Source organism: Palaemon carinicauda, chromosome 14 (assembly GCF_036898095.1).
Source record: "Palaemon carinicauda isolate YSFRI2023 chromosome 14, ASM3689809v2, whole genome shotgun sequence".
Lineage (NCBI taxonomy): Eukaryota > Metazoa > Arthropoda > Malacostraca > Decapoda > Palaemonidae > Palaemon > Palaemon carinicauda.
In genome coordinates, this window is record NC_090738.1 from 50,942,600 (window position 1) to 50,967,650 (window position 25,051).

The window sequence follows — 25,051 nt, forward strand, 5'->3', positions numbered from 1 at the left end:
CACACCTGTGTGGTGAGCTCACTTTGCTTAGAGGTAGGACTTCACGGGGGATAGGACTGGCGGGCAAGTTTGATTAAATAGCTAAGGTTTGCAGAGTTAGGAAAAATACAAATTATCTCCGAATTTGTCATTTGTTCCGTAACTGAAATACAAACCACGCTATTTAATATGGGTGACTCAACCCTTAGGAAGAGTGGAAAAGTCCCAGCCATACTGGCATTTGGCTTTGCCCGGGGACTCATTATCTGAGTTTGTCAGCACTCAACACTAAAGAGTCCCTGCACCTCGCTCGCACCTTGCTATGCAAGGGCTGCGGCCTACATAAGCTGTGTGTGAAGGATTGTGTGTGACTCGTCCTAGGAAGTTGACCTGAAGTTCTTAGATGGAAAACTTTAGGCTAGGACTTTCCCAATACCACCTCGTCAGGGTATGGGGACGTGACAGTATTAACTTAATACTAGGAACACAAGGAAACATGGTTTACCTGCAGTGGTTTGAGGTCAGCTGTGCAGAGAACTAGGGATGCTGCTTTCCCCAAGAGAGGGAAGGATGAAGAAAAGAATATGGGCCAGATTTACCTTTTCTTTCATGCAGACTAAGACCGGGTAACAATGCCTTCAACCCTCTGCTACTTGTCTATTAAGGAGCCTGAGGTTTAAACCAGCTGTTGCGCAGCCACCACATGGCCGATAGAGAACGTATCGAGCCTCCTGTGTGTCACGTCTTGCAGGTAGTGGGCTGTGAAGGTCGTCTGACGCTTCCACACCCCTGCTTGTAGAATCTACGTCACTGAGAAGTTCTTCTTGAAAACCAGGGGCGTAGCTACGCCCCTGACATCATGCGCTCTAAGGCGACATGATGGAGGAGGGTCAGGATTCAGGGACAGATGGATCACCCTACGAATCCAAGCCGAGATGGTATTCTTGGTGACCCTCCTCTTCGTTCTCCCAGTACTCACAACAAAGCTTGCGCTTGGGGATGAATACAACCGTTCTTTGATATATAATCTCAGACTCCTTACTGGACACAGTAGGGGATGGTCTGGGTCATCTGTTACAGAACGCAGACTCGGAATCCGGAAAGAGTTGAATCGAGGATCCGGCACTCCCGGATTCTGTGTCTTAGCCACAAACTCAGAGACGAATCTGAACGTTACCTCCCCTCATCCCCTTGCATGGGCAATGTCATACGAGAGACCATGAAGTTCACTGACTCGCTTGGCCGAAGCCAAAGCTAGTAGGAACACCGCCTTCCAAGTTAGGTGGCGATCTGAAGCCTGCATAATGGTTCGTAGGGAGGTTTCTTACGAGACCTGAGAACTCGAACCACGTTCCATGTGGGAGGTCTCACTTCCGACTGAGGGCAGGTAAGATCATATCTTCGTATGAGTAGGGAAAGTTCCAGCGAGGAAAAAATGTCCACTCCTTTGAGCCTGAAGGCTAGACTTAAGGCTGAGCGATAGCCTTTCATTGCCGAGACTGAAAGGCGCATTCTTCCCGCAAATATACGAAGAACTCCGCTATCGCTGGAATAGTGGTATCGAGTGGAGAGATACCCCTTCACGACTCCCACCACAGAAAACTCGCCACTTTGCCTGGTAGACCCCTGCGGATGACCTATGCAGGTGTCCAGACATCCCGTTCGCAACTTGTTGCGACCATCCTTTCTTAGTGAAGAGATGCTGGATAGTCTCCAGGCGTGAGGTCGAAGCGAAGCTACGGCTTTGTGAAAGATGTTGGCAGTGGTTGTCTGAGTAGACTGTGTCGTGGAAGGAGCTCTCTCGGAACTCTGATAGGAGTTGCGGAAGGTCCAGAAACCATTCTGCGTGATGCCATAGCGTAGCTATAAAGGGTCATCGAAAGATTGACCGATAATCTGGTCTTGTTGAGCACCTTCCGCATCAGACAGAACGGGTGAAAAGCGTACACGTCGGTGCTGTCCCACCGTTGTTGGAAGGCCTCTTGCCAGAGTGCCTTGGGATCTAGGACTGGGGGGCAATACAGCGGGAGCTTGAAGTTCAGCGCTGTAGCGAACCGATCCACAGTCGGGTAACCCCACAAAGTCAGGACTTTGTTGGCTACTGAATGATCCAAGGACCACTCGTTACTCATTATCTGAGACGCTCTGCTTCGACTGTCGGCGAGCACATTCCCTTTGTCTGGAATGAAGCGAGCCGATAGAGGAATCGAGTGGACTTCGGTCAGTGAACCCTCGCTACTTCGCGGTTCGACAATCGCGGATTCACCACTTCGCGGGGTTTTCCCATAACCCATATATATATACATATCGCGGATTTTCCGGAAAATTCGAAAATACCGCGAAATCTGAAGACAACCAAATACGATATTTTGTTACCTGTAATTCCATTAATACTGTAATTAGTAATATCTGCTCTTACTGATTGTTCATTGCATTACATATGATATATAATTCAGCACAGAAAGAAATAAAACACGAAAAGAGAATGTGATCATACGATAATTCAGTACGTAGTAAAATTAAATCGAACATGAAACGCAAATCAGATGCAGTCATACCATATTAGAATGGTGTGTACTGTAATGGATGTGCTTCTTTTCCATGAATCTTTTGTATGTATACGTACGTAGTACAGTACTGCATCCAATAATATTCTTTGTTGCAAAAATCACATTTCGAATACTGTAAGCGTACGAGAGAGAGAGAGAGAGAGAGAGAGAGAGAGAGAGAGAGAGAGGCGTAAAATAGCGTACGTAAATTTTTATTATTATTGTTATTATTATTATTATTGTTGTTGTTGTTAATAAAATTATTATTGTTATTATTATTATCATTATTATTATTATTATTACTGTACAGTATTATTATCATTATTTATTATTATTACGGTATTGTACTTAATCTACGTACGTTCATTATGCGCGGGGCATCTTCTATGAGTAACCAACGCATCATAGTACTGTAAGACGGGTTGTGATTGGTTCAAGCGCTGATAGATGACGAATCAGAACTCAAGTTTTGTTATCTAGCCTGTGATTGGTGTTTTGCCCGCATCTTCTACCCGCAGCATCAAAGTTCTCGCGGGGCTGAATCGTTCACTTTCTCTTTCCGCGTATTGCTGAGTAGACGTTCTTAAGTTTGTGAAGTTTAATCTGTGCTGTGTGCGACTGTTATAAGTTGAACTTTTTGTTGAACTTTCTGTTAAATCCTACTGTACAATGCCTCCCAAGCGTTCTGCTTCTAGTAAGGCTGGTAGTGAGCCTAAACGCCACCGAAGGATGATGACGATAGCTGAGAAGGTTACGCTTCTCGACATGTTAAAAGATGGTAGAAGTTACGCGGCCGCCGGCCGCCATTTTGGCATCAACGAATCCACCGTTCGCTATATCAAAAAGGACGAGGCGAACATTAGAAAGACTGCTGCAATCACCTTTAGCAGATCAGCGAAGCGAGTCGTTACAACGCGTAATAAAACGATCGTACGCATGGAAGGTGCTTTAGCTGTGTGGATTGCCGACTGCCGGAAGAACATAGCGTTGGATACGAACACCATCCAAACAAAGGCTTTGAGCTTATATGAGAATTTTGCTGCAAAGGAACCTAAAGACGACGACGGCAACCATGCTGAAGATGATGATGATGCAGATGATCCTCAACCAGGGACATCCACTGATTCCCAGCCTCAGAAACGTTTTTCCGCAAGCAAAGGATGGTTCGCGAAGTTTCAGAAACGCTTCGCCCTGAAAAGCGTTTCCCTGCATGGGGAGTCTGCTTCCGCTGACACTGCCGCTGCTGAAACTTACGTGAACCAGACGTTCAAGAATATTATCGCCGAAGGTGGATACAAGCCGGAACAAGTCTTTAATATGGATGAGACTGGCTTGTTTTGGAAGAGAATGCCGTCGCGAACTTTCCTGTTCAAAGAGGAAGCCAAAGCCTCTGGCTTTAAGGCATTCAAGGATCGCGTTACCCTCGTGATGTGTGGCAATGCTGCTGGATTTTTGTTAAAGCCGGGGCTTATTTATAAGTCGAAAAATCCTCGCGCTTTGAAAAATAAAAATAAGAATCTCCTTCCCGTGTACTGGATGCATAATCAAAAAGCATGGATTACGAAGATGCTGACCTCCAACTGGTTCCACCAGTGTTTCATCCCGCAAGTCCATGAATATCTCTTAGAGAAGGGCTTGCCATTCAAGATCCTTCTCCTTATGGATAACGCTGGTGGACACGCAACTGACCTGTCGCGTGAGGGCGTTCAGGTTGAGTTCCTGCCACCCAACACCACGTCATTAATTCAACCGATGGACCAGGGGGTTATCAGGGCGTTCAAGGCCCTCTACACGAAGAATACCTTGGCGGACCTCGTTGCGTGTGTGGATGCTGCCCAAGATGACGAGGATGAAGATTTCAACTTGAAGGCGTACTGGCGGCAGTACACCATAGCCACGTGCCTGCAGAATATTCAAAAGGCACTTCAAGAGATGAAACCTGCAACCGTGAATGCGAGCTGGAAGAAGCTGTGGCCCGATATTGTTTACGACGACAAGGGATTTACTCCGTCGGAAATCCAACACTCTGCAATACGGAAATCTGTGCAGTTGGCTGCCATAATTGGAGGTGACGGGTTTGGCGACATGACGACTGAAGACGTCGACGAGTTGTTGGACTGCCATTCCCAGCCCCTAACTGACGCAGACCTCGAAGACCTGACGAAATCGGCAAGTGAGGAAGAGAGTGAGGGTACCCAGGAAGAGACCCAAGAAAATGTCGAAGAAACGGGCTTAACATTAGAACGGCTTGCCAAGTTCTGCAACCATATCAAGGAGGCGAAAGAAATGTTACAAGAGTGGGACGAGGATATGGTTCGCTCGATGCAATTCTCCAATAAGGTCGATGACATCATGACTCCCTACAGGATGCTCTTGGATCGAAAAAAGAAGCAGCGGCAACAACTTCCGATCACAATGTTCTTCCAGCCTCGCAAAAAAGAGCCAGTTCCTCCTGCTAGTACGCCTTCGGAAGAAATTGAAGAAGTTTCCCAGGAAGAAGTTGAAGAGGTGTCCCAGGAAAAGACACCTCCGTCTGAAGAGACGTAAAATACTATCATTGACTGCACAGTAGAACACATCATCAGCTTCATCATCATCATTTCTACTGTGCAGCAAATTCATCGCCATCACCATTCAAGTTTTTCTTCAACTTCTTTCGTGGTGAGTACAGTAACAATCTTTATTTTTTACTTTAACCTGTTTTATAGTTTAGTAATGTACGTACTGTATGCATTAAGTTAAAGGGAAGGTTTTAAAAGTCTACATGTTGTAACCTATCATATTTTTTTTGTTTAAAATTTACATTTACGTACGTAAAACAATCTCTCTCTCTCTCTCTCTCTCTCTCTCTCTCTCTCTCAAATTGTTTTCCTGCTTTGCTACGTACAAGTACTGTATAATTTATATTTGTAAGGTAACATATTTTGTAAATGCTTTTACTGTACTGTAAATACTGTATGTACTGTATCATTATTTATCACTATCATCATGCGCGTTAAATGCCTTGTTTGTTCTGAGCGTGGTTGTTTACTGAGCGTACACGCCGTCGTTTCAGGCGGCGTCATAAAGAAAAAGATTTCATTTGGAAGTCCTAAGAAAAATACGTAAACTAAAACATTGGTAATAAAAAAATCAACATACAGTACTGTATAATCAATATAATCGATGCAAAAACTAACCTATACATATATGTGTACACTAAATGAGTTTGTTTCTTCATTATGATCAGAGATGAACGTAAACAAAACATTGGTTGCCATTTTTTATCGTGCTTTTTAGGTGTTTAGGAAACGCATGATATAAAATCGCCTTTAATATTTGTGCCTGTTTTAGTTTAGGGTGCTGTAGTACATGCATTAAGTGTTCTGTACATTAAAGGGTGGTTTGTTAACAGTACTACGTACAAGGGAAGGTTTTAAAAGTCCGAATATACATGTTAAATAAATAGGTAAATATGATGTCACTACTTCGCGGATTTTCACCTATCGCGCCCGCGTCTGGAACCTATCTACCGCGATAAACGAGGGTTCACTGTATCTCAGTATCTCTACTGAGAGATGGGATAACTGCTTTGAAAAGGTACCTCCTTGCTTGTTGATGTAAGCTACTACTGTGGTGTTGTAGCTCATCACACCACAGAATGATCCGCCAGGTCTTTGTTGGAACTGTTGAAAGGCCGGGAACACGGCCTTCATCTCTAGCAGATTCATATGGAGGCACTTTTCCGATTCTGACCACAGGCCTGAAGTACTGTGGTACAGAACGTGCCCCCCTCCCCCCTTTTGTGGTGTCCGAAAACCGCATCCAATCCGTGGGAAAGAAATGAGAAGATCCATTCTTCTTCGTAGGTTCTCGCCTGCTCGCCTGTCACCCACCATTGGCGGTTCGTCTGTTCCGCAGAATCCATAGGGATCATGATGTCCGGGGAATCGCAGTCTTGATTCCACTAGGACCTGAGTCGCCCCTGGAGAAACCTCATCCTGAGGCGACCGTTGAGAACTAGACGAGCCAAGGGTGAAAGGTGACTGAGGAGACGTAACCCCGATTGGGTTGGAAGCTCTTCTCGTCTGAGGAAAGGGCTTGTGACTCTTCTCAGCCTTGCTATCCTGTCATCTGATGGAAGGCCTTATGGAGATTGGTGTCTATAATCATGCCTAGGTGAACCAGTCTTTGATTGGGCAGCAGAGCGGACTTCTCGAGACTTACCCTGACCCTTAGGTCCTGGCAAAGTCCTAGAAGTTTGTCTCGGTGTCAAAGAGGGAGTAACTCCGAGTCTGCTAGGATCAGGCCGTCATCCAGATAATGAAGGAGACGGAAGCCGATCCTGAGTGCCCACAAAGATATTAGGGAAAAAACTCTGGTGAAACCCTGTGGTGCTGTGGAGAGACCGAAACACAGCACCTTGAACTGGTACTCCTTGTTGTCTATGCTCAATCCTAAGTACTTCCTTGAAGACGGATGGACTGGGATCTGGAAGTACGCGTCCTTCAGATCCAGTGTACACAAGAAGTCTTGCGGTTTACTGCAAGACTGACTGTGTCTGCGGTCTCCATGCTGACCGGAGTTTGCTTTAATCTGGGCCTCTGCCCACAGAGTTCGCCCCCTTGCTGATCTCATGGCAAGAGTGCTAAATGACACCGGATTCGTCCTCAGGGGAGGTAGAGGTGTTGTGAACAGGACGCAATATCCCTGACTGATTACGGAAATCGTCCAGGAAACGGCCCTGAGTTGTCGCAACCTGTCTGCGCAACCTTGTAGGTATCCCGCCACTGGCGGACATGCAGGGGAACTGGCAATCCTAGCGTTTGCGGCCTTGGCTGCTCCTTCTAGGATTCTTCCCTCCCCTGGGGGACTAATTGCCTTTCTTGTCCTTGACCGAAAAGGGCTTAGACCCCACTGTCTTAGCTGCCGTTGTTTTGGTGGGACGTGGTTGCTGAGGTGCTGGAAGTTTATAGGGCTTGAATGTCAAAGCCCCATATAGGAGGGAGTCTTGGTGACTTCCTACACCTCTCAGCCGCCTGCTTCACGTCCTTAGGCTCAAACAGGTTCGTTCCCATAACGAAAGAATGTCTGAGCCTGTAGATTTTGGTGCTAGGGGACTCCCGTTACTGTCTTGGAGTCCTTTGACTCCCTCCCGGGAGGGATGCTGGACTCCAACCACGACGGAGGCAGGCTCCTCTCCACCCCTATTCGAGAAGACTTTACCGCGCGAGGTGGGGTTTCCCTTAATGGTGTGATTGGGGAACGTCTCACCTCCCGTGACTCTCCTGAGGGCGGGAAAACTTTGTCCGAAGGTGAGGGAGAAAAGTCTGAGGGGGGAGAGTGCCTGCCTCGAAGACAGCTACGTCCTCGTAGAAGTTACCTCATCCGAAACTCCTCTTTTCCTCATCGGGGGAGTAGATGTAGCCAAGGATTTGTGGCTCAACTCAGAGAGAACAGCTTAAAAGCCTGTGCTACCGCTTTGAATAGAGTCCCAAACCAGGCTGACAGCTGCGCTGTCAGACACTCCCTCTGGAGGGGAAGTCGCCTGTAAAAAGATAAGGAAGGCATGTCCCTGGGCCTTTCTGGAACCTTCCCCCCACCGGCAAGCGCGCTGTTCTGTGCTTGGGGGGGGGGGAATATGGCGATGGCGCCCTTACCGCGCGATGTCCGGCAGCCTCGCGCGGGGGAGGGTATTGGTGATTGCGCTAGGGAGCGCGCTGGCACTCGCACGATGGGGAATACCCGGGGGTCGCGCGCGAGAGACTGCCGAAGCGCTGATGCCAGCGCGCGGGAATACCCTGGGCTCGCGTGCGGGAGACTGCTGAAAACGCTCACGGGCAGGCGAGAATTCATAGAGTGCGCAGGAATCACATTGATGTGCAGGATCAGAATGAAGAGCCCGTGTGGACCAGAATGTTGGAGCGTGCTGCAGCGCGTAGGAGTTTGTTGGCGCGCGCGCACGGAAGACAATCGGCGCGCGCGCGGGAGGAAGACCATCGGTGCGCGCGATGGTCCCTCAGTATGAGGCACCTCTCTGATGGATATACGAGGTGCCTCACACTGAGGGACCTGGGGGAACCCAAACATAAAATAAGGCAATAAGGCAAAAAGCAGTAGTATCTCAACGGGTGGCTGGTACCAAGACTTTCCTAATACCACCTCACCAGGGCATGAGGACACAACAGTATTGGCGTAATACAGGAACACAAGGGAGCATGGTTTACTTGCAGTGGTTTGAGGTCTGCTTATGTAGAGAACCCTGGATACTGCTTTACCCAAGAGAGGGGAGGATGAAGAAAAGAATAAGAGCTGGTCAAACCTTTTCATTCACACAGACTAAACTGGGTAACAGTGCCCTCAACCTTCTGCTACTTGTCCAATAAGGAGCTTGAGGTATTATACCAGCTGTTGGGCAGCCACCACAGGGCCGACAGAGAACGTATCGAGCCTCCTATGGGTCACATCTTGCAGGTAGTGGGCTATGAACACGTTTTGACATTTCCACACCCCAGCCTGTAGAACTGCCTCAGAGAGAAGTTTCTTTTGAAGACCAGACGTAGCTACGCCCCTGACATCGTGGGCTCTGGGGCGACATGAAGGAGGAGGGTCCGGATTCAGGGCATGGTCTATGACCTTGCAAATCCAGGCTGAGATGGAATTCTTATTGACCCTCCTCTTATTCCTCCCTGTTCTGACGAGAAATGCAGACACAGGGGACGGGCTGCAGCTGTTCTCTCGAGGTGCAGCCTCAAACTCCTCACTGGGCAGAGTAAGAGATGATCAGGGTCACCAGTTACAGAGCGGGGACTCGAAATCCAGAAGAAGTCGAATTGGGGATCTGCAACTCCCGGATTCTGAGTCTTGGCTACAAACTCAGGAACGAAGCCAATCGTTACCTCTCCCCATCCCCTTGAATGGGCGATGTCGTATGAGAGACCATGAACTTCACTAGCTCACTTGGCCAAAGCTAAAGCTAGTAGAAACACCGACTTCCAAGTGAGGTTCGATTTGTTGGCTGGCGTAATGGTTCATATCTAGGTCTCTTTAGAGACCTGAGAACTTGAACCACGTTCCATGGGGGAGGTCTCACTTTAGACTGAAGACAGGTAAGTTCGTAACTCCGTGTGAGTAAGTAAAGTTCCAGCGATGAGAAAATATCCAGTCCATTGAGTCTAAGGGCTAGGCTTAAGGCTGAGCGATATCCTTTAACCGCCGAAACTGAAAAGCGTATTTCTTAATGCAAATACACAAGCAACTCCGCTATTGCTGGAATAGAGGCATCGAGGGGAGAGATACCACTTCCACGACACCAACCACAGAAAATCTTCCACTTTGCCTGGTAGACTGCTGCTGATGATTTCCGCAGGTATCCAGGCATCCTGCTTGCAACTTGTTGCAAAAATCCTCTCTGAGTGAGGAGATGCTGCATAGTCTCCTGGCATGAAGTCGTAGTGAAGCTACAGCTTTGTGGAAGATGTTGGCATGTGGTTGTTTGAGTAGATCGTGTCATGGAGGGAGTTCTCTTAGAGACACCGTCAGGAGGTGCAGAAGATCCGTAAACCATTCCGCATGATGCCATAGTGGAACTATGAGAGTCATTGAGAGGTTGACTGATGTTCTGGCCTTATTGAGTACCTTCCTCATAAGACAGAATGGGGGAAAGGCGTAAACATCGATGTTGTACCACCGGTGTTGGAATGCATCTTACGAGAGAGCCTTCGGGTCTGGGACTGGGGAAAGTACAATGGGAGCCTGAAGTTTAGGGCCTTTGCGAAGAGATCCAGAATTGGAGAACCCCACAAAGTCACAACTTTGTTGGCTACTAGATAATCCAAAGACCACTCGGTACTCACTATCTGAGATGCTCTGCTCAGGTTGTCAGTGAACACATTCCTCTTGCCCGGAATGAAGCATGCCAATAGTGGTATTGAGTGAATCTCGGACCATCTCAGTATCTCTACTGCCAGATGGGATAGGAGCTGCAAAAAAGTATCTACTTGTTTGTTGATGTAAGCCACTACTGTGGTGTTGTCGCTCATCACCACCACTGAGTGGCCCCCCAGGAATTGGTGGAACTGTTGAAGGGCCAGGAAGCCTACCTTCATCTCTAGGAGATTTATGTGGAGGTACTCTTCTGACTCTGACCTGTGGCTTGAGGTCATGTTGTAAGCACGACGGGCCCACCACTCTTTTTTGAAGTGTCTGAGAATAGCATCAAATCAGGGGGAAGGACGAGATGATCCACTCCCTTTCATAGGTTCTTGTCTGCCACCCACCACTTGAGGTCTGTCAATTCCATGGGATCAGGATGTCCGGGGATGTCCTGAGGCAACCGTTGGGAACTAGACGGGCCAGTGATGAAAGGTGACCGAGGAGAGGTAACCATGGCTGGGCTGGAAGTTCTTCTCGTCTGAGAAAGGGTCTTGCGACCTTTCTCAGCCTTGATAATCTGTTGTCTGATGGGAAGGCTTTGTGGAGATTGGTATCTATTATCAAGCCTAGGTATACCAGTCTGCGTAGGAAGCAGGGAGGACTTTTCGAGATTTACCATGATCCATAGATCTTGGCAAAACCTCAGAAGTTTGTCTCGATGTTGAAAAAGGGTTAACACCGAGTCCGCTAGGATTAGCCAGTCGTCAAGATATCGGAAGAGACAGATGCCAATCCTGTGTGCCTAGATGACACTAAGGCCAACACTCTGATGAAGACTTGAGGTGCTGTGGAAAGACTAAAGCACAGCACCTTGAAGTGGTATTTCCTGTCGTCTAGGCTGAATCTTAAGTACTTCCTTAAAGACAAGTGGACAGGAATCTGGAAGTACGCATCCCCTTTCAGTCTGACTATTTCTGCCATTACCATGCTGAACGGAGTTTGTTTGACAAACTTGTTCAAAGCTGAGAAGTCAATGTCTGGTCTCCAGCCTCCAGACGCCTTTTTCACAAGAAAGAGTCGACTGAAGAAGCCTGGGGACCCGTCGAGGACCTCCTGGAGAGCGCCCTTCTTCAACAGAGTCTGGAGTTTGACCCGAAGGGCCAGCCCCTTTGCTGATCCCATGACAAAGGAGTCTATAGACACTGGTTTCCTGGTCAGGGGAGGGAGAGATGTTATGAAAGGGACGCGATACCTTAGGCAAATCACAGAGATTCTCCAGGGTTCGGCCTCGAGTTGCTTTCACCTGTCCGAGCAACTTTGTAAACATCCCCCTACTGGTGGACAAGCAGAGGGAATGCCTATCCTAGCGTTTATGACCTCGGCCACTCCCTCTAGAAAATTTTCCTCCTCTGGAGGACTTAGTGCCTTCTTAGACACAGTGGTCTTCGCTGCTGTCCTGTTCGTCGTGATCTTGGCTGAACGAGACTGCTGTGGAGCTGGTGGTTTATAGGACTTGGAAGTCAAAGGAGAAATATCCCGCTTAGACTTCCTCTTCTTTCGTCACCCAAACCTATCCCACTGGGAGGCAGACCACTCCCGACACTCACAACACTGGTTGTTACTATCACACCGTTGACCTCTGCAGGCGGGACAAAGGGTGTGGCGATCGGTCTCCACGGCCGACGTAAAGGTTCCGCAGGGCCAGTTGAGTCCAGGGCAGGTGCACATGGTCGCAGAAATCAACACACACACACACACACTAACACAAAGAAAAGGCACAAAAGAATTAATGGCAGTCCAATAACAACGACCATACATCATCCGAGCCAAGAGCAAAGTGAGCAAAATCACCGGTGTGTGAGTAGGAGTGGTAGCAAGCTACCCTCCTACCCACATTATATAGCGGTACTGTATGGGTAGTTAACCCTTGCTAGATTTTAATGGATAGTCATTTCAGCTTCGCCAAAAATAATACCAATAAATAAATAGTGTAGGTTTGTGTTCCAGTTACGGAACAAATCATTTATGTTAATGTAACTTAACAAATTCAATCAAATTAATTGTTCACATTTGAGAACTTGGCTCAAAAAAAGTAATCAAAGGAACTGGGTAATGTATCTATCTGCTGTCCTTACTCGTTCTTCCATCTCAAAAATTGAACCACTGGATCATTGCTTTTAGTCGAAAATATTCAATAACTGAGATTTATAGTTTGATGTGACATCATAAATTAAATGTAGTCCTGTAAGTATTAACCTGATTCATCCTCCTTTGAAATATCTCTGCCGTTCTTCCAAGCAACAACCTAAAAGGTGAATTGTGCAACCTTTGATAATCCTTCTCACCCAACCTTTGCTTTTGAGACACCTCTTCCCAAGCTTGCTCATCTGGTAAACCTGTTTGGGAACTATTAAACCTATTAAATTTATTTCAAAATTTCCTGCATTAAACCTTCATGAGCAATATCACCAATGAGATCAACCGTTGGTACATTATTACTGCAAGGCCCTATACAATATCCTAATATACTACCCTAGAGTTTACCTTTGCATAGTTTATACTGCTAGATGTGCTAGTAGCAATCTATTAACACCCAATGATACATTATCTATGAAAATAGGAACAACTGTAACTTTTTGTTTTCGGTAGCCTCTATATAAGAATCTCCTTATTTGAGTAGCCTAATCATAAAAATTAAGCTGTATTCATAAAATCGGGAAATTGTGAATTAAATCATTTGCCTACATAAAGTGACTACTATACGTAGTCTGTGAATGTTGTATTTGAAACCCAATAGACACATAATACCTCTTTACTGCGGTTCAAATTCTGTTACCAAATTATCAGCATTTACAAATACTAAATTAAGTTGATCTGGAGAGGCCAGACCACATGTGGTCTGCGATGAAGATTATATGAAGTAGGCATATGGCTAATGTCCCCCCTCTGGCACCATCTACTGGGATGACTAGGCATTACAGGGGAGATGGAAAGGTGGAAATTTTTTGCTTCTCTATTTTTAATTGCAGGTTGGGAAGCCAGAGACATCGAAGATTATGGAATGATAAATACCAGGTAAGATTCACTGAAATAAAGGCTTAATTAAAGGTTAAATGTGGCTCATGAATGGCAAAGACAAGGGAAAGGACAATGTGCTAAAGACTGAACATATACACACATGATCAGGCCCCCATCCCCACCCAACTAAGACCAGGGAGGGCCAGGCAATGGGTGCTGATGACTCAACAGGTAGACCTAGAGGCTCCCCCAAACCCAACCCCCTTGCCAATGAGGATAATGGGTAGCAGACACCATTAGAAACTATAAAGCTTGAGTCTTCCTCGAACCCCCGTTCAACTGATTGCCAGTCAAAGACATGTCCAATATGCTACCACAACCCTATAAGTTACTCATCTTTCTTACATGTAATTCATCTTCATTCAATAACCATCTTTAGTATTCCTCCCACGGGTAATTAGTTAAAATTGGTTGCTTTATCAACAAAATGCAGCTAAAACATAAAATATGTTATTTTTATTAGTAAAATAAATTTTTGAATATACTTACCCGATAATCATGTAGCTGTCAACTCCGTTGCCCGACAGAATTCTATGGAGGGATACGCCAGCTATCACAATACTAGAAGGGGGTGTACTTACCAGCGCCACCTGTGGCCAGGTACTCAAGTACTTCTTGTTGACACCTCCTCAATTATTCCTCGGTCCACTGGTTCTCTATGGGGAGGAAGGGAGGGTCGATTAAATCATGATTATCGGGTAAGTATATTCAAAAATTTATTTTACTAATAAAAATAACATTTTTCAATATTAAACTTACCCGATAATCATGTAGCTGATTCACACCCAGGGGGGTGGGTGAAAACCAGTGTACAAGATTAAAGGATAGCTAAGTATCCCATATTTCATATAACAGTTATCTCAAATAACAATGAAATAATAAGTACCTGGTAAGGAAGTCGAATTGAACCGTTACTCTGCCTCTTTTTTAAGTTCGTCTTCCTTACTGAGCGCAGCGTTCCTCTTGGAGGCTGAATCAACCCAAAGGTGCCAAAGTATATGGGGTTGCAACCCCTACTAAAGGACCTCTACAAAACCTCTAACCCAGGCGCTTCTCAAGAATGAATAGACCACCCGCCAAATCAAAAGGATGCGGAAGGCTTCTTAGCCTACCGTAACAACCATAAAAACAACAATAAAAGCATTCAAGAGAAAGGTTAAAAAAGGTTATGGGATTAAGGGAATGTAGTGGCTGAGCCCTCACCTACTACTGCACTCGCTGCTACGAATGGTCCCAGGGTGTAGCAGTTCTCGTAAAGAGACAGGACATCTTTAAGATAAAATGATGCAAACACTGACTTGCTCCTCCAATAGGTTGCATCCATTATGCTCTGCAGAGAACGGTTTTTATTAAAGGCCATCGAAGTAGCTACGGCTCTTACTTCGTGGGTCCTTACCTTCAGCAATGCAAGGTCTTCCTCCTTTAAGTGAGAGTGGGCTTCTCTAATCAGAAGCCTTATATAATATGAAACCCCATTCTTGGACATGGGCCTCGAAGGTTTCTTGATGGCACACCATAAGGCTTCTGACTGTCCTCGAAGAGGTTTAGACCTCTTAAGATAGAATTTGAGAGCTCTGACAGGGCAAAGAACTCTCTCTAGTTCGTTACCTACCATGTTGGAGAGGCTAGGTATTTCAAACGATCTAGGCCAAGGACGTGAAGGAAGTTCGTTCTTTGCTAGGAATCCGAGCTGAAAAGAACATGTTGCAGATTCGGTCGTGAAACCAATGTTCTTGCTGAAGGCATGAACCTCACTGACTCTCTTAGCTGTTGCAAGGCAGACGAGAAAAAGAGTCTTGAGGGTAAGGTCCTTGAAGGAAGCTGACTGGAGAGGTTCGAACCTAGGTGACAAAAGGAACCTTAAGACTACGTCTAGGTTCCAGCCTGGAGTGGATAGACGACGCTCTTTAGACGTCTCAAAAGACTTAAGAATGTCTTGAAGGTCCTTGTTGGAAGAAAGGTCCAAACCTCTGTGGCGGAGAACTGAAGCCAACATACTCCTATACCCTTTAATCGTAGGGGCTGAAAGGGATCTCTCATTCCTAAGATGTAGAAGGAAGTCAGCTATTTGGGTCACAGAGGTATTGGTAGAGGATATTGAATTGGCTCTACACCAGCTTCGGAAGACCTCCCACTTAGACTGGTAGACTCTACGAGTGGAAACCCTTCTCGCTCTGGCAATCGCACTGGCTGCCTCCTTCGAAAAGCCTCTAGCTCTAGCGAATCTTTCGACAGTCTGAAGGCAGTCAGCCGAAGAGCGTGGAGGTTTGGGTGCAACCTGTCTACGTGAGGTTGACGTAGAAGGTCCACTCTTAGAGGTAGAGTCCTGGGGATGTCGACTAGCCATTGAAGTACCTCTGTGAACCATTCTCTTGCAGGCCAAAGGGGAGCAACCAGCGTCAGCCGTGTCCCTTCGTGCGAAATGAATTTCTGCAGAACTTTGTTTATTATCTTGAACGGTGGGAATGCGTACAGGTCGAGATGGGACCAGTTCAGTAGAAAAGCATCCACATGAACTGCTGCAGGGTCTGGAACAGGGGAACAGTACAGCGGAAGTCTCTTGGTTATGGAGGTGGCAAACAGATCTATGGTAGGTTGACCCCACAAGGTCCAAAGTCTGTTGCACACACTCTTGTGGAGGGTCCATTCCGTGGGAATGACCTGATTCCTTCTGCTTAGGCGATCTGCTGAGACGTTCATATCGCCCTGAATGAACCTCGTGACCAGAGTGAGGTTTAGACTTCTTGACCAAATGAGGAGGTCCCTTGCGATCTCGTATAGGCTCCTCGAATGGGTCCCTCCTTGTTTGGAGATGTAAGCCAAGGCTGTGGTATTGTCTGAGTTCACCTCCACCACTTTGCCTAGCAGGAGGGACTTGAAGTTCAACAGGGCTAAATGAACTGCTAGTAGCTCCTTGCAGTTGATGTGGAGTAATCCCTGTTCTTCGTTCCACGTTCCCGAGCATTCCCGTCCGTTCAAGGTCGCACCCCAGCCCGAGTCCGATGCATCTGAGAAGAGATGAAGATTGGGGGTCTGAATAGCCAACGATAGACCCTCCCTGAGAAGGAGGTTGTGCTTCCACCACAGGAGAGTGGTCTTCATCTCTTGGGTGATTGGGATAGAGACTGCTTCGAGAGTCGAACCCTTGTCCCAATGAGCTGCAAGATGGAATTGAAGAGGGCGGAGGTGGAGTCTCCCTAGCTCGACGAACAGGGCCAGTGATGAAAGGGTCCCTGTGAGACTCATCCACTGTCTCACCGAGCAACTGCTCCTCTTCAGCATGCTCATGATGCACTCTAGGGCTTGGCTTATCCTGGGGGCCGATGGAAAAGCCCGAAAATCCTGACTCCGAATCTCCATTCCCAGGTACACAATGGATTGGGAGGGAAAGAGTTGAGACTTTTCTATGTTGACTAATAGACCCAGTTCTCTGATTAAGTCTAAAGTCCAATTGAGATTCTCCAGACAGCGACGACTCGTGGAGGCTCTCAACAGCCAGTCGTCTAAGTAGAGGGAGGCTCTGATGTCCGATAAGTGTAGGAATTTTGCTATATTCCTCATCAGATGAGTAAAGACCATAGGAGCTGTGCTTAGGCCAAAACACAGGGCTTGGAATTGGTAGACAACCTTTCCGAAAACGAATCTCAGGAAAGGTTGGGAGTCTGGATGAATAGGAACGTGAAAGTAGGCATCTTTCAAGTCCAACGAGACCATCCAGTCCTCCTGCCTGACCGCTGCTAAGACCGACTTCGTCGTCTCCATCGTGAACGTCTGCTTGGTGACATACGCGTTGAGCGCGCTGACGTCCAGCACCGGTCTCCAACCTCCTGTCTTCTTGGCCACAAGAAAGAGACGGTTGTAGAAGCCCGGGGATTGATGGTCCCGGACTATAACCACTGCCTTCTTCTGCACAAGTAGCGACACCTCCTGGTGCAATGCTAGCCTCTTGTCCTCTTCTTTGTAGTTGGGAGAGAGGTTGATGGGCGATGTGGTCAGAGGTGGTTTGAGGCAGAATGGAATCCTGTAACCGTTCCTCAGCCAACTGACAGACTGGGCGTCTGCACCTCTCTTCTCCCAGGCTCGCCAGAAGATCTTGAGTCTGGCTCCTACTGCTGTCTGGAGATGCGGAGAGTCAGTTTTTTCCTTTAGATGTCCTGGAGCCTTTCCTGGACTTGCTCCTGTAAGAGTCTGGACGGGAGCTTCCTCGGCTGGGGGCTCTACCACGAAAGGGCGGTATGAACCTCGTAGCAGGGGTATCAGCCACTGGGGAGCGATAAGTCTTGGGGACTGAGGTAGCAACCTTAGACTTACGAGCCGATGAGGCTACAAGATCGTGTGTGTCCTTTTGTATCAGGGCAGCAGACAAGTCCTTAACCAGCTCTTCGGGGAAGAGGAACTTCGAGAGCGGAGCAAAAAGGAGTTGTGACCTTTGGCAAGGTGTAATGCTGGAGGAAAGGAAGGTACACAGCTGTTCCCTTTTCTTCAAAACCCCTGATACAAACATCGACGCAAGCTCACCAGATCCATCCCTAATGGCCTTATCCATGCAGGACATTAATAGCATGGCAGAATCCTTGTCCGCAGGAGAGGTCTTCTTGCTGAGGGCCCCCAGGCACCAGTCAAGAAAGTTGAACATCTCAAATGCTCTAAACAGTCCTTTCAGTAAGTGATCAAGGTCTGAGAAGGTCCAGCAAACCTTAGAGCGCCTCATTGCAGTTCTCCGAGGCGAGTCTACCAGACTTGAGAAGTCAGCCTGGGCAGAGGCAGGTACTCCCAAGCCTGGTGCTTCTCCTGTGGCATACCAAACGCTCGCTTTCGAAGTGAGCTTAGTCAGCGGGAACATAAAAGAAGTTTTGCCAAGGTGTTGCTTAGTCTGCAGCCACTCCCCTAAGATCCTTAATGCTCTCTTAGAGGACCTTGCTAGGACTAGCTTAGTATAGGAGGACTTAGCTTGTTGTATGCCCAGCGAAAACTCAGATGGCGGAGAGCGGGGAATAGCAGAGACAAAGTGGTCTGGGTAAACCTCCCTAAGCAGAGCCAAGACCTTACGAAAGTCAATAGACTGTGGAGAAGGCTTGGATTCATCCACGTCTGACGAGGGATCCAGGTGTGCCTCCTCATCATCAGACGCCTCATCACCAGAGTGTAGCGAAGATATCGGACAAGAATGCTGAACAGCAGAGTCAGAACGAGTAGGAACAATATTAGTGGTTTCCTCTTCAAGTAACTGTTGAGGGAGAACCTGAGGCTCAGACTGCAAAGGCTGAATAACAGACGAAGCAGAAGGAAGGCGCATGGGTGGAGGAGGCTGACTCCTAGCATGAGTGGTTGAACCCAAGGGTTGCGCTTGCTGAGCGGTTGGTGGAAGCGGAGTAGCAAGTTCCTGTTCCTGTGGTGTGAGCGGAGCGTGATGAGGTTGAGGCTGCGCAGAACAAGGTAAATGTCTCGCAAGCTGAGGCTCCTGAGGCGCAAGGCCAAGGTGTAGTGGAGCTTGCCTTGTGGATGGTTGAGCTCGCTGCAGCGAGAGCTGAGGAGACTGACTCATGGACGGGAGAGGTTGTTGTACCTCAGCCGAGAGTTGCACCACTGGTGGAGCAGCAAGGGGAGGCGGAGGAAGAGAGGTATAATCCTCCTGATCCCATAGCAAAGGTTGCCTTAAAGAAGGCGGAGGCTGAACACCACTGGGAACAGCAAACTCAGACCGTGGCTCAACATCGTACGCCTGGCAGGTGGTACTGCGAACAGGCGGAGCAAGCGGAGGCGGAGCGAGCGCAGGCGGAGCGAGCGCAGGCGGAGGGAGTGTAGGCGGAGGCGGAGGCGCAACACTCTCAGCCCGACACTCACGCATCAAGTCCGAAAGCTGTGCTTGCATGGACTGTAGTAGAGTCCACTTAGGGTCGGCAGAAACTACAGTAGGCTGAGGTAAAGCCTTAACAGTCGAGCTCTGCTGTGGCAGAACCTTACTCCTCTTGGGCGGAGTGCAATCGACAGATGACTGCGGCGAGTCAGAGCTGAGCCAATGACTGCAACCTGGCTGAGCACTCGCGGACTGGACTCTGCGTTTAAGTGGTCTCGAGACCTGAGACCAACGTTTCTTCCCTGACAGATGATCAGCGGACGAGAAAAAGACGGGCTCAATCGTCTGCAGGTGGGAGTGACGGTCTTTGGAAGACACGCCCGCAACCACCGAGGATACTTCTGTGCGCCTAACAAGGCCTGCCGAACCCTTATGCCCTTCGACATTGCTTCTCCCCTGGGCTTGGGAGCTTGCAAGAGGTCCCGGACTGGGAGGACGACTGGCTCGCACAGAAGTATCCTCACGCACCACACTGGCACTGACACTAGCACTTGGCACTGCACTGACACTAGCACTCGTCACAGCACTGGCACTAATTCCACCCACTGCACTCTTGACCTTAAGTTCCTTGACTTCGGCCATCAGAGACTTATGGTCACTTACCACTGACTCTACTTTATCGCCTAAGGCCTGAATAGCACGCAAAACAACAGACATATCAGGCGGAGGGCAAACAGTAGGTTCGGGGGTAGCCACTACAGGGGTAGGAAAAGGTAGGGGATCATGAGGTGAGGAAAACAGTGAAGAGTGAGAAGAACTCCTCCTAACTCTACCTCTCTCTAACTTAGATGAATATTTTAAAAGACGGACAAATTCCAGTTCCGAAAGTCCGGCGCATTCCTCACATCGATTTTCTAACTGACAGGGCCTGTCCCTACAGTCAGAACAAGCGGTGTGAGGATCTACCGAGGCCTTCGGAATACGCCTATTGCAAGACCTACATCGTCTATGGGAGGGGGCTTGCGAAATGTCAGACATCTTGAATCCAAAGAGTTAGCCAAAGGGGTTTCCAAAATCAAGCAAAAGATCGTTAACCGTTAATCAGGACTATATAAAAGCTATCTAGCTAATATAAGAAGGTTTCCAGTAAAGCGACAGCCGAAATCTGAGAGAATACTTCACCAATTAGCCGTGAACAAACTCGAAGATCATAAGCGTATCCCAGAACGTCTTGCCGGAAGCACGACAGAGGAATAATTGAGGAGGTGTCAACAAGAAGTACTTGAGTACCTGGCCACAGGTGGCGCTGGTAAGTACACCCCCTTCTAGTATTGTGATAGCTGGCGTATCCCTCCATAGAATTCTGTCGGGCAACGGAGTTGACAGCTACATGATTATCGGGTAAGTTTAATATTGAAAAACTATGTTTTACATAAGTGTAATAGCATTAGAGCTTTGCATACCTGTTGATACTTTTCAGTTATTTGTTGAACATCATCTTGGGACTGTTGCAGTTGACTCTCAATATATTCTTGTGACAAAAAAAGATACTGGATAATCAATTGAGCTAATCGATACATCTTCAGAAGGTTTCGTTGACCTGAAGCTGCACTAAGGTCGAACTCTGCTTCTGCATCACAAAATGTTACATGTGAAATATTTTCTTGAAGAAACTCTATACTGCATCCAGAAGCTAAATCATGAAGATCGATAGAAGCTAGTTTGTGCCAATCAACCCTCTCTCGTCTTTGAGAGGGGAACTCCACAGTAGGAGGAATGATTGATCCCCCCGCTGGTGACATCGAACCTAGCCTGGTCCTCATCATAAGATTTTTCTTGGATGCTCTTGTTCAAAGTGTTGTATATTCATTCTGAAAGATAAAGATCTGTGAAACCATTTTATAAAGACAATACAATCTTGTTACTGTATATAATAAAAAAAATTTATGCATTTAGTAACCTACAGACTGTATCACAGAAATTTCGCAAATACAGTAAAACAAAACTTCGACTACTGAAATACAATTAGAGCTGGCAGGCCAAATAGACAATAAAATTACTGAAAAGGATATTAATAAACTACAATCATTCATGATTAATATGAATAAAGAAAAAAAATCCTAGCACTAGCACTGAAGGGTATCATCATAAAACTTCCTGTCTTGTGACTCATGAAATCTATGCAGATACCATTGCTCACAATTTGTTTTATATTAAAATGAAATAATCATCAAAATTTTTGATAACAAAAAATAATGCATTTTCTTGTAGGGATCAATGTTTTTGGTTTATCGAGTTACTTTTACTAATTACCCCGTAACTATGAAAGTAAGAGGAATTTTGACAAAATATTTCGTGTACGGATCCTCCATTGCCATACAAAGATCAGTGATTTTTTTTCAGGATTTTGTGTTTTTTATCCTCTACCCCCATATATTGGCATATTGGCTAGGCCCCTTAAAAGGTCTGTACTACCAAAATTTGGGACACAGAAACATTTGTATGATAGCTTCTTTGCTATGTAAATTATTCAAAATTGCTGGTTGAATGATACTGGGTGTAAACTAAAGGAATTCCTGGAATTAGTCAAGCCTGATTATTCGCTCAATATCTGTGATTCCGAAAGTCCTGGTCTATTCCAACACCCTACTCCTTCTTTGTTAATTGACGGTCCATTCTATCCACCACAAAAGAAAAGTTGTCCCTTGGAAAGAAGATACCACCCGAAGATTTCGACTTCAGTGATGTCGAGTAATGGCACCTTTACAAATGCTATGAATCATCCCTAAAGCTGAAGATGAACTTGAACCTGTAGTAATGTAAGTACAGTACAGCTATATTTGTTTCTGTTAATATATAAGGGTGGATATAGCTTATTGGTTAGAATGTAAACTTTCTTATAACTTGTAAAATATTTTTCCTTTATGATATATTATTGTGATACCTTGCTAAGAGTGAAACAGGTTACGAATCAAACACAAGGTAAGCTAAGAATACAGCAGTGTAAGAAGGGTAGTAGAGGGGTGTTAGCCCCCATTAGGTAAGTTAGTAAAGACACGGCTTGTAGGTTAGGTTAGGTGGTGTTCTTGTGTAGAGGTTTTGCAGAACGGACCCAGTTTTTGTAGTACAGTGGCCACGAGTTACGATCAAATAGAAAATGGGAAGAAAATTCCTATTTTCTATGCATGAAGGAGGACCCAGCTGCTGATATACAAAGGCTCTACATTGTGTGTTGTCGTACAGGTACAATTTAAGCTATTTAAAATAGAAATATGAGGTCTATAAAAATGGTTGTTTCATATCTCTAATGATTACTTTGCTCTAAAATAACTATAATATTTCTTTTTGATTTTACATCCTTTACCACATGAGACCTACTGAGACGGAGCAGAAACTTCTATCATACCACTGGAACAGACTGTTTAGCCTAGCCTTGCTTAGGTATAACTTGTTGTCTATTTCAATACCAACAATAATGCTAGACTCCAAATCTCGTCACCCCTTAAATTGACAAGGCATATCTTATTCTATAAAAAGCCAGCTTAAATCTAAACGTTACAGGTCAGGTTAGCAGCTGACATGCATTACAACCAGGGGTGAAAGTAGATCGGTTCACAGTGGTACGCCATACAGGCTAGAGATACACCTGTCTACAACAGGTATGCAGGAGTACACTTTAGAAGACAATTTTCACCCCTGATGGGTGATAGGATTTGGGAGCCTTTGTATATCAAAGCCAGTTCCTCCCATGTGGATTAAAAATGGACATCAACTAACCTAAACTTTCCCCCATAGCCTAACCTACAAGCAATGTCCTTACCTACTTACCTAACAGGGGCGCTAACGCCCCCCTGCGACGCCCCTTACACTGCCGTGTTCTAAGTTAGGCGTCAACATACACACAGGTGGCAGCTATCATACATAGCCTACACCCCAGGATTTTTATGTAAACACTTAATGTTCGTATTGCAGCGTCATTATATCTGGCGGATTTCTAGCTGATTAGAATACTTGATCTGGTGCATTTGCCTATTTTATACGTCATACAGACATTCAGGTACATGCACAGGATTTTAGTAGGGTAGGAACACAAAGCAATAAAATGGACAGTCTTTGATATTATGTGAAAGAGTTAACGCAGCAAGAACTATTTCATATTAGAGTAGCACAGTACTTTACCCTTGATTACAGACCAAAACCTACACATCCCTACGGAAGTTATATTATTATTATTATTATTACTTGCTAAGCTACAACCCTAGTTGGAAAAGCAGGATGCTATATGCCCAGGGGCTCCAACAGGTAAAATAGCCCAGTGAGGAAAGGAAAAAAGGAAAATAAAATATTTTACGAGTAACAACGTTAAGATAAATATCTCCTATATAAACTGTAAAAACTTTAGGAAAACAAGAGGTAGAGAAATAAGATGGAAGAGTGTGCTCGAGTGTACCCTCAAGCAAGGGAATTCTAACCCAAAACAGTGGAAGACCACGGTACAGAGGCTATGGCACTACCCAAGACTAGAGAATGATGGCTTGATTTTAGTGTCCTTCTCCTAGAAGAGCTGCTTACCATAGCTAAAGAGTCTCTTCTATCCTTACCAAGAGGAAAGTAGCCACTAAACAATTACAGTGCAGTAACCCCTTGAATGAAGAATTGTTAGGCAATCTGTGTTGTTAGGTGTATGGGGAGAGGAGAATATGTAAAGAATAGGCCAGACTATTCAGTGTGTGTGTGTATAGGCAAAGGGAAAATGAACGGTACCCAGAGAGAAGGATCCACTAATTATTGTCTAGCAAGTCAAAAGACCCCATAACTCTCTAGCAGTAGTACCTCAGACAATTCAAAGTCTATTCACGTTACCATTTTGGGTTTTTCCTCCATTTTTACGCCCACTTGAAGGGTAGATTAGTCTTGAAATTTCACATTGCTGAGTCACAAATTACAGACTCTTGTTTATGGCGGGTGACGTTTGTTTACAATCTTTGAAATGCGTTACCATGGCAACCGAACCGACTCGCCTGAGTATTGCCTCATTGTTCACTTTCTTTATTATAATTTTATGGAATAGCCTTTGGCATTCAAGGTAGGAAAATTTACTTAGCATACAAAATTCTAAATTATTATTTGTTTTTTTTTCTGTGCTTTTTGGCTTTTAAGACTTTAATAGAATATTTATTGAGAAGCATTATAATTGTGGGTTACTTATATTTAGACTTACTAATGCGAACATCACTAAAATAAGATAAGGAATGACCATAGATATCAAACATTGACAATGCGTGATATTTCTACATTATAATACTTTTGGACCTATTATTGGAAATGGAACCAAAATTTCGGGGAAGATATACTTGGATAAAATTCTCTGATTATCAAGATGTCTTAATGTTTCCTATCAAAAAGCCTTAAAGATCGTATTATGCCATGTACAGTACAAAAAACCTTATTTAAAGGATATATTTGCAACACCTTCAATTTCCTACCTTATCGTCATTTCAAAATAATAGTTATTATTTCAGGCCTCAGGGGGAAATTTTATTGCAGTCCGTTACACTGAATCTAAGAAGCAAACTTTTTCCAGCAAAGGAAATCTGATTCTATCCGAAATACCTTGCCTGTAACAATAATATTAGTCTACACTAGAGTACTCTAGTCTACACCATTCTCTACATTTTCATTTTGGCTCCTGTTTAAATTCCCATATATCTTGACGCGCATGTGCACACGTGCGTCCTTGGAAGTTTTAACAACTGTTTATAAAGGGATTTCATTTCGTGGCAATAAGCAGAAA

General features: G+C 45.8%; 1 protein-coding gene across 1 annotated transcript in view; it reads right to left on the reverse strand.

Annotated features, from left to right (window-relative positions):
- Window positions 1-24,249, reverse strand: part of LOC137653580 (cilium assembly protein DZIP1-like) — a 60,565-nt gene extending 36,316 nt beyond the window's left edge. Inside the window, exons 1-2 of the mRNA XM_068387103.1 lie at window positions 24,121-24,249; window positions 20,721-21,128 (exon numbers count right to left, since the gene is read on the reverse strand). Coding sequence (XP_068243204.1) covers window positions 20,721-21,083 — 363 coding nt within the window. The 5' untranslated portion in view covers window positions 21,084-21,128; window positions 24,121-24,249. The remainder of the gene's footprint in view (window positions 1-20,720; window positions 21,129-24,120) is intronic.
- Between the last annotated feature and the right edge of the window lie 802 nt (window positions 24,250-25,051).